Source organism: Anser anser, assembly GCF_964211835.1.
Source record: "Anser anser genome assembly, chromosome: 8".
Taxonomy (NCBI): Eukaryota; Metazoa; Chordata; class Aves; order Anseriformes; family Anatidae; genus Anser; species Anser anser.
The window spans coordinates 21,584,984-21,598,732 of record NC_139728.1 but is presented as its reverse complement, the minus strand read 5'-3'; the positions used below and the strand labels follow the sequence as shown (position 1 = coordinate 21,598,732).

General features: G+C 61.7%; 1 protein-coding gene across 2 annotated transcripts in view; it reads right to left on the bottom strand.

The window, feature by feature from the left end:
- The window catches only part of IPO13 (importin 13), a 28,055-nt gene extending 14,417 nt beyond the window's left edge, over positions 1-13,638 (bottom strand). For both annotated transcript variants that reach the window (XM_083845938.1, XM_083845939.1), the window contains exons 1-4: positions 13,474-13,638; positions 5,161-5,897; positions 826-966; positions 591-732 (exon numbers count right to left, since the gene is read on the bottom strand). In XM_083845938.1, the coding sequence (XP_083702064.1) occupies positions 591-732; positions 826-966; positions 5,161-5,897; positions 13,474-13,536 (1,083 nt within the window). In that variant the 5' untranslated portion in view covers positions 13,537-13,638. The remainder of the gene's footprint in view (positions 1-590; positions 733-825; positions 967-5,160; positions 5,898-13,473) is intronic.
- Positions 13,639-13,749: the final 111 nt, after the last annotated feature.

Here is a 13,749-nt window from a genome sequence, read left to right as displayed (position 1 = left end):
GCTCCCATAGGGTCTGCCCGATGCCCAGCCCTTCTGCAGGTGCGAGGTGTGGAGAGGACAGCATGGTCTGGGGTCTAAAAGCACGCAGGGCTCCAAGCCCACGCAATGGGCAGCAGCCCACAGCCTCCAGCTCTCGCCTTCCCCTGAGGGACCGCAATCGCGAGCCCCGTGTCAGGGCCTGGCCCGTGGTCAGACACAGCGTATGTTCCTCTGTGCACAGCAAGGAGCTAAACTGTTGGGTTTGCTGGTGGGAAAAAATTCAGCCTGACATTTTAATTACGTTAACGAGGCACTTCAAGCTGGTTCAGATTTCAAGAGATACTGGGGGTGGAAAAATTGAGCCCCAGGCCAGTATTTTTGAGCTTCCTCCTGCTCCAACCTGCAGGTTCATGTGAGACCCACTGGGCTGCTGCGACACCCAGTGTGGCCCTATTGTCTCATTTTGCCCAGAAACTGAACGCTGCCACAAGCCGCTCCTCAAAAAGGGGTAAGTTAAGCCAAAAGCTTGCCCCCACCCAGTGCTATCACGGTCTCAGGCCCTGCCGTGAGCACAGGAGCCCCGGGCTGGCTGCCCCACGACAGCCACTGACCTGCAGCGTGTACCAGAAGGTGAGCGTCAAGGAACTGGTGGTTTCGTTGACAGGATAGTGCCCAGGGATGCCCGTGCAGAACATGATCATGTTGACCAGGGCCAGGAAGCTCTGCCAGTGCTCCACCTGGTCCAGCAGGGCCCTGGGGAGCAGAGCACGCCACGGTCAGGCTCGCACCAGCGCCGCGGGTCTGGCTCCTCTGAGGTGAGGCCCCCAGCGAGGTGACAGCACTCACCGGGAGTGGTTCTCCCCCAGGGCCACGGCGATGCGGCAGATCCCATGCGACGTCTCCATGTCCCCGCTCTGGACCGCCTGGCGCAGCTGCTCCTGCAGCCCCAGCACCGGGGGGATGAGCTTCAGGAGGGTGTTCACGTACCTGCAGGCACAGCCTGGATCAGCACCGGGCATTGTCTGCACCAGCACAGGCTTCCAGCAGCATCCTACCACTTCCCAGGCCTCCCACCCAGCTTTCCCTGCTAAAAAGCAGCATTGTGGAGCAGGATGCCTCCATGAGCCTTTATTGCTACAGGACCTCTCCTTCCAGCCAGCGGCAAGGCTGGAAGAAGGCTAAATGGAAGGTGGGCTGAAGCTCCTGCAGTGGAGCCTCTGCAAGCAAAGACAGGGGCTGGACCAGCTCTTGTCACTGTGCTAGCCCCGCGCACGCCCTCCATCACACCAGAGAGGAAGACCGCTGCCTGCGACCACCCCAACCTGCCCGGCGCCTGCGACCACCCCAACCTGCCCGGCGCCGGCAGCAGTTCGTCACTCCCACAGCCAGCAAACCTGAGGGCAGCCCTTTGGGTTTGTCCTCCCCGTGCTTACAGCCAGCGCTGTCAGTGGGAACCTGCCCCACGCCAGCACGGGCCCCTCCTGTTGCACGGCCGCGAGGACGCCGGCCCCGTTTCACGTCCCCCAGCCTCCGGGGCTGGCTGCAGCCCCGCGGGGCTCCCCTGCGCTCCCTCCTCCCCATCAGCCTTGCACACACAGGCGTCAGCCTCCCCTCGCCGGTAAGTGATTGTAACCAAGACAACGAGCAAGGAGGCAGGGAAGGTGAAACGCAGCCCTGGGCCCCTGGAGAGCGGCTGTGCTGGAGGCTCAGCAGCCGCCTGTCACTTACCTGCCCAGCCAGGCGTGTTATCGGCAGCCGCAGCTCTTCCGCAGCCTCCCCGCCTGCCCTGCCGCGCAGGGGCCGGGGCCGCAGGGAGCAGGAGGCGCTCGCCGTGCCGGCTCTCCCCTGGGGAACGGGCAGATGCTGGCGCTGAGAGAGCCACACGTCCCCCGGCCGCAGCACGCTGCCCTGCTGGCCCTGCTCTGGCCGCTCGCTAGCGGCGAACGGAGCCGCCGGCCGCCGGCACGGGGAGAAAGGCACGCTGGTGGCAGCCCCTCCGAGGTGCGGGCCAGAAGATGCAGATGGTGGCATCTCCTCGGGTATTTCCCTCCAGCCACTTGCGGTAGCTTTCCTGAGCGAGATTTGCTGCCTTTGTATTCAGCAGCTGAACACGTTTTCCCTCCAAAAGGCCAGTTGTTTCTCAAACCCCAGCACCCACAGGTCCCCCCGCAGGACCAGCACCTCCTCCTGCTCTTCCCACAACCCTCCCTACGCTCTCAGCAAAGAGAGGCCACAGCACGGCGTGGAGGACAACCCCTGAGACCAGACACGGGCAGCTCACATCGACAAGCTGATCCTTCCTGATCCAAAACCTGCGCCACGTCCGGACAAAAACAACAAAAGCCAACAACAAACCCCAGCCTATTAAAAATCTGCTTCCAATGACACTCCTAGAAAACTCTTTTAGTGAAATTCCTCTTCAGAGGTTCAGCACCAGGTGCCAAGCAGCACCCTGCTTCTTCCAGAGGCTCCTCAGTGCCTGGTGCCCACCATAACCCCCCCCACCGGAGCCCCCTCCCTGCTCTCCAACACCGCTGCTGCAGGAGTGCAGCCCAACGCAGGAGCACGCAGCTCCGCTCCGGCACATGCAGCCCGGCTCTTTGACCTGCTTAGCCAGGGGATAATCTTCAAACGAGACAGAAAATCCAGCCCAAGCCTCCTCTGCCCAAGAGATGCAACAAAATCTTGGTGCCTGCCCTTCTGTGACTCAGGCGCTCCACTGCTCCCGACGGCGAGTCTGTGGTGAGGCGCTGCAGCTGCCAGCTCCTGGTGCAGCCCCAAAAAGAGCAGCATCCAGTCTTGGAACAGCACCCCAGAAGCAGGAAAGCAAAACATATCCTTCTCTTGCAGGGGAAAACGGGCACACAAGCCACCAACACAAGGGACTGACTTACCCACGGGTACGGCAGCCAGGGGTCATGGCCACCGTAGCACGGGTAGGCACCACACCTGCAGGAGCATCCCTCCTGCCCTGATCCCACCAGGCAATAGGAAGGGAGAGTCCTCTCACGGAGTATTTTTATGCAGCTCGCCACCGAGCCTTTCGCTGAAATTAAAAATACCCCTGCAGGATTCCCTCTGCAGGAATTTCAACGAGGCCAGCTGGGAGGGGGCGAGGAGGAAACAGCCATGGGAACCAGAGCACATCGGGGGAGCCCAGGGCCAAACCCCATCACAGAGCGATGCTCCGCACAGCTCGGGCTGCTCTGCAGAGGACCAGGCCAGCAGGGCAGCACCGAGGATGCCCTGGGCAGCAGGGAGCACGCAAGCAGGCCCTGGTGAAGACTGGGGAGGGAGAAAGCAGCTGAAAAGCGGCAGGAACCTCTGAGACTGGCAAGAAGAGAGAGAGAGAAAGGTCGGGAGCCTCCCTGGGGGCTTCGGGAGGAGCTGGATCTGCTGTGGCTGAGCAACAAAGGCGGAGGGCGGGACTGCTGGCACCGGGAAGGCTGGTGGGGACACGGCTAGGAGAAACTGAGGGTCCCTGCCCCTTTGTGGAGTGTCACCGCAGCAGTGGCTCCCGCTCGAGAAGACTTCCAGGACCTCAGCATGGAGCAAAACCCTGCTCCAGCCGGCCCCCGCCAGCAGCTGGTGCCCCCGCCGACGCGGCCGGCCGCGACACACGCCGCCTGGCAGGGCAGCTCGGTGACAATGGCCCTGCTGTCCCCATGCTCCAGGAGGCGTACAGAGAGGGGGGAGCTCTGCCACGGGTGACAGAGCCGGGAGGAGGATGGCGAGAGGCTGCGAGGAAGTGTCCAGAGCAGCGGGACCCAGTGATGCGGGAGCTGCAGTGTGGTCCTTGCACAGGAGCAGAGAGCAACCCCCTGTGGTCCTCTTGCTCTTCTCACCATAACTTGCTTTGCAAGCCCCCCAGAAAGCTCAGACGACTGGGGAAGAGTGCTGCAGGGCCAGGCTCCTGCACACAGACGGGGAATCACATCTGAAGGACTTGTGAGTGTCGAGGGAAACAGAAGGGAGGAAGGCAAAATGTCAGGAATTCAAGACCCGCAAGTCACCTTCTCCCACACCTCATTTCCTGCACTAATCCTGCTACAAGGTGGCTGCGCTGGCCCAAGAACTCGTGGTCTGAAGCCACAGCACCTCTGCCGTTGCAGAGGGCAGCCCCAGGGCTGTCGGCAGCTGAGGCAGGGACCGGTGCTGACAGCACAGCAACAGCACCGCCGCAGAGGGTCGGAGCCTGCATGCTGCATGGCTCAGCCCAGCTTCAGCTAAACCCTCCTCCTGGCGGGAATGCGGGAGGTTGCTAAGCAGCCAGGAGGAGATGTGGCCCAGGGATCCGGAGGAGATGCACTTTCCCTTCTGCAGGCATCGGTCCCAGGAGCTGACAGCAGCTCAGACAACGCTGCCAAGACGAGGAGCTTGGAGCCCCGCGGCGCGGCCCTGCGGGACCTTCCCCAGCCTTGGCTCTTGGCTCCGGGCAGCCACAGCCACAAACAAAGGACGAGTCCTCAGCTGGGCCACGCTGCTGGAGTCAGGAGGAGGGAGAAGGCAGCCAGGTCTGGGTTTATTATCTCTGTATCAGACACACTCCTTGGCTGGACCTGAGGCATAAGGCAGAGGAACACCTCTGGCCAGATCCTGGGCAGCTGCTCCCCGGTCAGGCTGCAGGGTCTGGCACAAGGAGCCAGGGGGAAAAGCTGCTGGAGAGGAGGAGGATGGAGAGGGGCTGTGGCTGCGTCCTCGCTGCCGCGAGGGCAGCTGGCTGTCCTGAGTGCTGCTGCTCAAACGTGACACCCAGCACGAGGAGTGGGCCAAACGGCAGGGAACAGAAGCAGGGGCCAGCACAGTGCAGGAGCACCAACAGCAGAGCTCAATTTACACGTCCTGGTCCCCGGGGTGTACCAGGCAGACAGCGAACAGCATGTCCCCGCCAGCCCACCCCACACCCCGGGAAAGCCCTCTAGCAGGGTGTGTAGCAGTGGTAACGTACACAACACAAAGCTGCCCACCAGACAACTGCGGTGCAAAGCCTTCCAGCACCAACCAGGTGAGACCAGGAGAAGCCAGCTGCTCGCATCTTCTCTCCCACTTCCAAACCCTGCCACCACCATCTCCAGGCCCAACAGTAGCTAGAAAAAAGCCCGAGGTTTCTCCTGCCCACCCCGTTCCCCTAAAGATACCTGGGAGCAGCAGCCTGGAGGGCACAGGAGAGGCTGCCCTTACCTCTGGGCATCTGGCTGGGAAATGGCATTGACAACCGCCTCCACCGCCGTGTCGAAGAGCTCTGGGTCCTGCAGGGAGGTGAACGCTGCTTGGATCAGGTTCTCGCAGTCCATCAGGGGGATTTCCAGCTGGACCCAGCTGGAGAAACACTTCAACACCTTCTGCTTGATGAAGCCCGGGGAGTCCTGCTGCTGCAGCAGCTGCTCCAACAAGGGGAAGACGGAGCCGCACTCCTGCGCCAGGACGCTGCGCACCTGGCCCTTGCGGTACTGGGGCAGGCGGCTGGTCTGGAACTCCTCGGGCAGCACCGTCAGCAGCTCCAGCAGCGCCAGGCACCGCGCCCGTCCGTCCACGTTGGAGTCCTCCGCCTGGAACATGCGCACCATGTCCGCCACGGCGCAGGGCCAGGCCTCCGGCATCATGCTGAGCGCCAGCGAGGCCAGCGCCACGCACAGCCTGGTGAGCACGATCTTGGAGCCGCCGGCGAAGCGGGTGATCTGGGTGAAGAGCTGAGACTTGAGGCTCTCGTACTGGTCGGCCGGGATGTCGTTCCAGTAGCGGGAGATTTTGATGTGGAGGGCGCTGGCACCGAAGTACTGGATCTCGGGCACCTTGTCCATGTTGAGAAGCAGCCAGCTGAAGTGCCACGCCTGCGGGGACACCTGAGCCTGCATCAGCCATTTCTGAGCCAAGTTCTTGTTCTCGATGTTGGGGTCGTAGTACAGCTGGTGGAGAGCCTGGAAGAGACAGGGGAATGCCTCAGGACAGCCGAACGTGGCCCTGTCCTGTCCCCGGGCGCAGACCCAGCCATCATCACAAGGCCGGGTGCTGCCACCCTCCCTCACCAGGCTCCCGGTGAGGTGAGAGATCCAGCAACAGCATCGGGGACCCACAAACCTGTCCTCCCCTCCTTCCCGCTCTGGAAATTTCTCTTCCTGAGTCACCTCCTGCCCTCTCCTTCGCCCGGACCAGACCTGCCGGCAGCAGCCACATGGGCGCCTGCGCCAGGCCCGGTGGCACGGCCTCACCTGCAGCGAGGCGGGTCCTCCCTGCCTCCGCCAGCACGTTAGTGCCACTGCAGATGTTTCCGTCTGTCAGGTTTTAGGCAGCTCTGGAAAACCACAGTCGCTAAGCTCTTAATCTCTGCACCGAGTCCCTTTGAAGTGCTCCCAAGCCTGCCCAGCCACAGCTGAGCCGTGGAGCTGGCCTCGAACTCTGCCCCCACCGCTGCCTCCCGGGACAGTCGGGCTGCTCGCTCAGTTTCCCCTTACAGAAGAGGAGAACATCACTTACCTGCTCCCGCAGGCTGCGAGAGATCTAGTTACTGCTCTGCAGAGCTCACGGATCAGCATGCAAGGCCCTACACCGGCTGCAGGGCTTTATTTGCAGAGGAACATCCTACAGTGCTTAAGCTTAACGTTAACAGAGTGGGCAAGGTGGGCACAAAGGGACAAAGGCGCAGCGCGTGGCTTGTGGCAGAAGTGCATTCCTCTACACAGGCCTGCAAAACCCAGGAAGAAAAGTCTCTGCCTGCCAGCGCCAGCACAGCACAGCCCCTGGGACCGAAGGGACAAGCCTACTGCAGGTCGGGCAGAGCCACCACAGGGACATGGCTGGTGATGCCCCCAGCATATGAGGTGGGAAGAAACCAAACTCCATCTTCCAGCAGCGAGCCCTTCAGCTGTGTGCAGCACAATTCGTTTCAAACCACTGACTGTGTGTCCCAGGAGCAAGGAGTGGTGATGGCATTTGTCAGGCTACCACGCAGCCGCTGCGCCCTGCTATCAAGCTGGAGGATGGTTCCAGCAGGTGCAGAGGACTTTTTGTGGCCCCATCCTGGCTCCAGGTCTCAAATATCCTCCTCCTCCTCCTTCCCCTTGAAAGCTCTCTGAAATTCTTGTATGGTTCTTGTACCCAGGAGGGGATTTAAGCCCTATTTTTAAGCATGCAAGACTGGCAGCCTAGGGCACAAGAACACGCTTCCTAAGCAAGCACTCGTACCTCATGCTGTTTCCCAGCACAAGAGCAAAGAGCACAACAAAATGGCAGGAACATTAAGGAGAAGGCATTGCCTGGGACATCATGTGAAATGTCTCTCTTTTTTTTTTTTTAAGACTTAGATTCAGGGAGAAACAAGGATAACCTCTTTATGAGAAATAAGGAGGTTATGAAATACATGGCAGGAGACACAGTAAGCCGATGGACTGCAGAGGCGCAAGCTCTGTCCCACTGAAAGATGCACCCCAACACAAAAAGGTTAACCATGGGGAGGGAAAAATCTGTCCTGAGAGAGAAGTGGCCAAGATGAACATGAGTTATCAACAGACATCTGAAACCTTGCTCTGCTCTCAGTTATTTTGGACTCTTGCCTGAAGCAGCGCTCAATTGCTGGGGCAGAGGCACTACCCGCCCCATCAAAGACATAATTTACCTTGTTACTGAACAGGAGATGTGGACGTGCTGCTCTGAGCTACTCTCGGGGCTGGGAACCTGGCCCTCACCTGCACGTAAGCCAGCGTCCTGCTCTCCTGCTGCAGACTGAGTCATCCTGCAGCAGGGCTGGGGCTCTGAACCATCTCCTCCTCTTACTGTCTTCATTTTGTTTGCTCTCGTCAGAGCTTGCTTCCTGTGTTCTTACCAAGACAAAACTCACTTGAGGTTTAGAGTGACCCTATGCAAGGACGTGCAACCTGCAGGAGCTCGGGGACATATCCAGCGGAGGCCCCAGGGACAAGCGCTGGAGCTGCTCAGCACCTCCACAGTGACCCGGGAGGGTGAGTGGTGAGGTGACAAGGTCTATGCACCTAGGAGTCTTGCTGTAAGCTGTTAGGGGGCAATATTCTGTAAAAACATCCCTGCTGGCTTTCTCACTTCCTCTTCTTGTCCCTGAGCATCCTGCTGGGGACAGGACCTGGTGTGCTGGCTCTGGCCTGAGGACAGCTGGACACCAGCTAGAGATGCCCCACCTGTACCTGCCGTAGTGCTCTGCACAACACAAGAAAGCTCCTAGGGGACCTTCAAGGATGGGTGTCAATGCTGAAATGCTGACCATCCCAGTTCATCTCAAAGCACCAGATGAAACCCTAAGGAGAATGCTGGGTTGTCTCCCTTGCCTACCACCTACACGAGCCATGTACCATCCTCTGCCAGGAGTGCAGGACACAAGGCTGCAAGGCAGCGTGCTCAGCACGTGGGTACCTGAACGCACAGCACACTCGTCCCTAGCAAGAAAAGGCAGAGTCTTCATTCTGCAGGCAGGCTTTGGCACCAGCTGCTGCTTGACTTTCACTCCAGACATCGCCTTGCCAGCCAGCGCTCTCAGGCCCAGAAGGAAGTGCTGGAGATGATGCGGGGAACTCACCAGTGCCAGGAGGGAGAAGCAGAAGGCATGAAATTGGGCAGCGACATCTAATAGGATGGCTTTGTGCATTCTGATTTAAAAGCGTGGCTGACACCAGACCTGCCTCCTCTGCAATTAGACCTGTAACATGAGACCTGGTAAACAGCCGGGCTGTCAGCTATGCCCTTTGGCCAGGGAACGAGCTTTCTCCAACATCATCTCTACTTGGTTGAAAATAATTCAAGCTTGTTATTATGGGCCTTCCCTGCTCTAAAAAAGCTGTGGTCAGAGCCCTTTGGGCTTCAGTTACCGGCGTGGTGTCAGCCACTCGAGAACACCAGAAGAAGCTTGCCCACAAGGTCAGAGCTCCCACTCTGGTCCCTCTGGAAAGCAGGAGGGGGAACAGCCCAGGGATCATGGATATCAGCTCACGCTGTGGCACCAGCAGGGAGAAGGAGCTGCAGCAGCTGCTCTGAGCTCAGCACCTCTGCAGCCCTCATCCCTTGCAGCCCCTGCAGAGCACAGCCGCGGCAATTTGTCGCCCTGACTGCAGGGTGCCTGATGAACACGGGGCCTGCCAGCTCGCCAGGGGCTGGTGCCCAGCAGCACAGCACTGCCAGTGCCATTTGAGGGGTGACTGGAGCCCCACACACCGAGCAACCTGCCTGCTGCTTCCCAGCAGGGCCGCTGCGCCTCCAGGGGCTTCTCTGCAGCCGACAGAGGGGACCGGGCAGGGAAAACAGCCCGTGCAAACACACCCCGGTTCTGCTCCGTGCCTGGCACCCAAGGCCGAGGGCAGCAGCGACACATCTCCTTCAGGACGGCCTCCAGCCTCCTGCTGCAGCCTCTCGCCCTCCCTCCTAGCTGAGCGCACGCTCGCCGCGCCAGCGCTCCAGGCCTGCAGCGGCACTGCCATTACCCGGCCTCTGCCGAGCGCAGGGAACGTCATCCCGCCTCCCCCCCCGCACACCAGCCAGCCTCCCTCCGAAATGGCAGGGGAGCCGGGCAGAAAGCAGCCTCCTGCTGAAGCACAGAGGATAAGGAATGTGAAATAAAGCCAATTGCGTTCCCCTCTCCGAATAAATGCGCCGCCGCTTCGGCCGCTCTTCACCCCCAGCCTTCCCATGCGGCCTGCTGGCAGTGGGGACGGTGCTGCAGCCCCCGAGCAGCTCGGCTGTGGACAAATCCTCTCAGAGGACAGCGTGGTCCCCAGCACAGGCAGGCTGCAAGGGACAGGCACGCTCTCGGTGTGATACCAGGCTTGGAAAGGACCCCAGGGCACCTGCCGTCCCCTGGGCCTGGGCCCTGCACGAGCAATGGGTGAGCGGGACTTGAGAGGAGAGCTGGGAGCAAAGAGCCCAGGACAGGAGCACCCCTGTCCACCACGTCTTGCTCCTTCTTCTCACCCCAGGGAACCAGCTCAGAATCCTTCTGAGGCCCCCAGGCTCCTGTCCCACCAACTCCCCCTGCACAAGAGGTCGCCGCTGACCAGAGGCTCTCATGACAGCGTTGCAGAGCACAGCGGAGGCCTGGCAACCACAGCAACGTGCCAGCCTCTCGTCTGACTGCCGTCATGACACAGGAAGGAGCTAGGTGTTCAGCCAAGGGTGGTTCTGGTTCTGCTTAAACGGCAAACGAGATGACTCCTCGCTTCCCTCAATTTTGCGAGAACATCCCCCCGAGGCCCCTAACTCACCATCAAAGGCACAGACGCCCCGTCAGGCATAGACGGGCTGCCTCTGAGGAACAGCTGGGCAAGCTGCTGCCAGCAGTGCACTGGACAGGAAGAATCATTCCTTCACCCCAAGCTGTCCATAATTGTTGTTATCAGGTATCACAAGACAGTCAATAATATTTTTCCAAACAAACCAGGTGCACTTGGGTTTCTCTTCCCCCTTCTCCTGGGGTGAAGGCAGCCCTGGCAGCGGCCACCTCACCCAGCCTCAGCATCTCCCACGAGCAGCCCCCAAAGCCACCCCCTGGTCGCCGCGGACTTGGACACCAGCTCCACACACGCCACCTCCTTGTCCTGCTGGAGGTGCTGGGCATTCGTCAGGCACCTCCAGAGAGGTGCACAGCAATCTAGCAGCGTGGCACCCCTGAGCCTTTCAATGTGCTAGGGAGAAGATGTCAGTGAGGCACCCCAGAGGATGAGAGGTAGGCCAAAGGAGGAAAAACCTGGAAGGCCTAAAAAAAAAAAAAAAAAAAAAAAAGAGGGAGAGCTTAGAGCTTGCAATAGGGAAATTCCCCCAGAAAGGCCCTGGGTTCCCTCTTGTTTCAAAAAGGGGGATTCTGCTACGGCAGATTCAGCTGCACTGAAAGCAGGCGAAGAGGGTCTCATCCCTCTCCTCCTGCCTCTACCACCCCACTGCAGTGGAAGGTGCTACCAATGTTGACCCAAGGCAGACCAAACTGCAAGGCATAAGTCCTTCAGCACAGCCTCCCCTGCTCCTGTGAGACATATACAGCCAGCAGAGACCGAGCATTTGTCACCCACCCTGAACAGAGCAGAGCTCGCACCGCAGCAGGAGTTTCACCTCCCCGTGGTACCGCCGCCCATCACCAGGCTGTCAGCCAAGTCGGGGATGGCCCTGGGCACGGAAAAGCACACACAGTTCAAGAGCCAGATTGCACCGTTTAGGCCCGGGGAGGCAAACCACCCTCGAAGCCCGAAGGCCTTGGATCGCTCAGCCTTGCCTTGTCTCAGGCTCCTCCAGCTCAGCGGCAGGTGCATGGGGAAGCGGTGCCAGCCCGGAGCCCCCGGATGCCCAGCGGGTCGGCGCGGCACGGCCGCAGCCTGCTCTCCTTGTGCTTAAGCCAGAGCAGCATCTAGGTCAGGCTTGGCAGCAAACAAGAAGCGGCCGCAGGCCAGAGCCCTGAGCGCCCTGACACAGCAACCGGAGCAGAACGGCTCTGCCGCCGCGCAGCCTCACTCCTCCATGTCGAGGGGGAGCTCCGGGAGGAAAACACAGAGCAAAAACCTCCAACATCCGCATAAGAAATAACAAGGGGGTCTGGATGGGCCTTCCAAAAATGGGAATTGTCTACTCTAAAAGCATCAGGAGAGCGCGATGGGCAACGCCTGGCCTCCTCTAAAACCATCAGATGGGCACTGCCTGGCCAGAGACCGGGTATGATGGCCACAGGATGGCTTCCACCATGGGGACCTGGAGACGCCCTGACCCTCTGCCCTAAGAGATAACCAGCCCTCGTTCTGCCTCCAGCCCCAGCGCTCACACCGACTGACTCAGCGCAGAGCCGAACCCCGACTCTAATCAGCATTCAACGTTATTAATAGAGCCGTGCACAAAATCTGACAGGCAGAAAAGCCCGGGCCGGCGGAACATCATTTATTTGTCAGTACCAACTCTGACAAGGCGGCTCTGCCCACCGCCCTCCCACCTGCCCAGCCCCCAGCCAGAGCCGAATTCTGCAGGATTTGTGTCAGAAACACCCCGCCGCCCCCCTCTGAAAAGCGACACGGGGGGGCCCCGAGATGCTCAGCCTCTGGGCTCCTTCAGGTCCCACCCCACGTTTCTCCCTCCCTGTCCCCAGCCCGCACTGCCCCCCCCGCGGCCTGCAGCTGCATCTCCTGGGGACGTCAACCAACGATGGCAAAGCCTGCGACTGCGAGAGCTCGGGCGGGCAGGGGGATGGGAGCCGAAGCATCCTAGAGGGCAGATCTGCCTCCTCCCCGGCGTCGGGAGACCGAATGCGGCGCAGCGCGGGGAGGGAGCGCCGTGCTTCTGCACAGCCCGCGCCAGGCTGCCCCCCGGGCACTGCCCACCCTCCTCGTGCCGGCTTCGTGGCTGGTGCAGACAAAGAGGTGGTTTGTGCCTGCTGGAGAAGGAAATCTGGGGAAAAAATGTCCAGCATCCCTGACTGTACGAGGGTTAAGCTGCAGAAGGTAGCGTTAATGGGGCATTTTTGCAGACGTGGGTTAATCCTCAGGGCTGCGCTCCATCCCGGTGTCACCGGTGGGCTCTGTCACCTGCGGCCACAAAGGAACCAGTGCCTGGTTACAGACCTGGCTCGTGGTCTGACGCCTCCCCAGGCCAGGTAGGGGTGGGTGCGGGACGCCGGCGATGCGCCCGCCAGCGGGCCCGTGGGCACCGCTCTGGCAGGAAGCTGGGGCTATTCTTATCCAGGAAAAACGAGGACGCTGGGATTCCCGCTAGCTGTCTGGGGACCCGGCTGCGGATCGAGGTGTCGGATGCTTGATAAGACAGGCGGCTGCAGGAAGCACAGCTCCCTCGCTGCTCGCCCCTCACCTGCCCCAGCACCTCCACCATCACCCAGGGGAAGCGTTTGCCCCTTGGGTACCCCGCTCGGTCTCCACGACGGATTTCGGGTCATTCTCCACGACGGATTTCGGGTTCTTGGGAGGCTAGCAGGAACTCATCCACAGCAGCGTGCCCCCACCAGACCCCAGTTCTCCCCAGCGGCTGCCAGCACCCCAGCCCTCAGCACCCCGGAGGCTGCCCCTCTCGCCCCGCAGCCACCTCGGGGACCCTGGAGGAGCCTCGGGGAGGGAGGAACGGGCGCGGGGTGAGGAAGGCACTGGGGGGCTGAGGAAGGCTCTGGGGGCTAAAACAAGGCGCTGGGGGGTGAGGAAGGCGCTGCGGGGCGAGGAAGCTCCCCCGAGCAGGGCCCTCCCCGCCTGCTGGGGACGCTGCCGGTGCGGCGCCGCTCGCCCCCCGCGCCCCGCGGGCTGCGCGCCCCCTTCCTCCCGCTCCCATTTCTGCCTCATCATCTTCCTCCCCCCGGCGGCTTCTCCCCGGCGCACGGAGCGGCTCCGTTCGGCACGGAGGCCGCCGAGCACAGCCGTGCCGAGCCGTGCCGAGCCGAGCCGGGCAGCGAAACCCCGCGCCGCGCAGCACCGGAGCGGGCCGTGCCGAGCCGAGCCGAGCCGAGCCGAGCCGAGCTGTGCCACCCCGAGCCCGGCCCGAGCCCCCCTCCCGCTGCCCGCTCACCTTCTCCACGTTCTCCACGGTGAAGTCGAGGCCCTGCGGCGGCGCCTCCGCCCTCCGCTCCATGGCTGCGGCGGCGCTGGGCGGCGGCGGCGGGCGCAGGACGGCGCCGGGACCCGCCTCCGCCTCCCTCCCGCCCCGCTCGGCTCGGCTCGGCTCGGCACGCCCCTACCGGGCGGACCGGGGGCCGGGCTCGGCCGCGCCGCCCGCCGGGAGCCGTAGTCCCGGCCCCGCGCCCCGCCCCGGCCCTTGGAGCGGCCCCCCCCCGCCCCCCCCCCC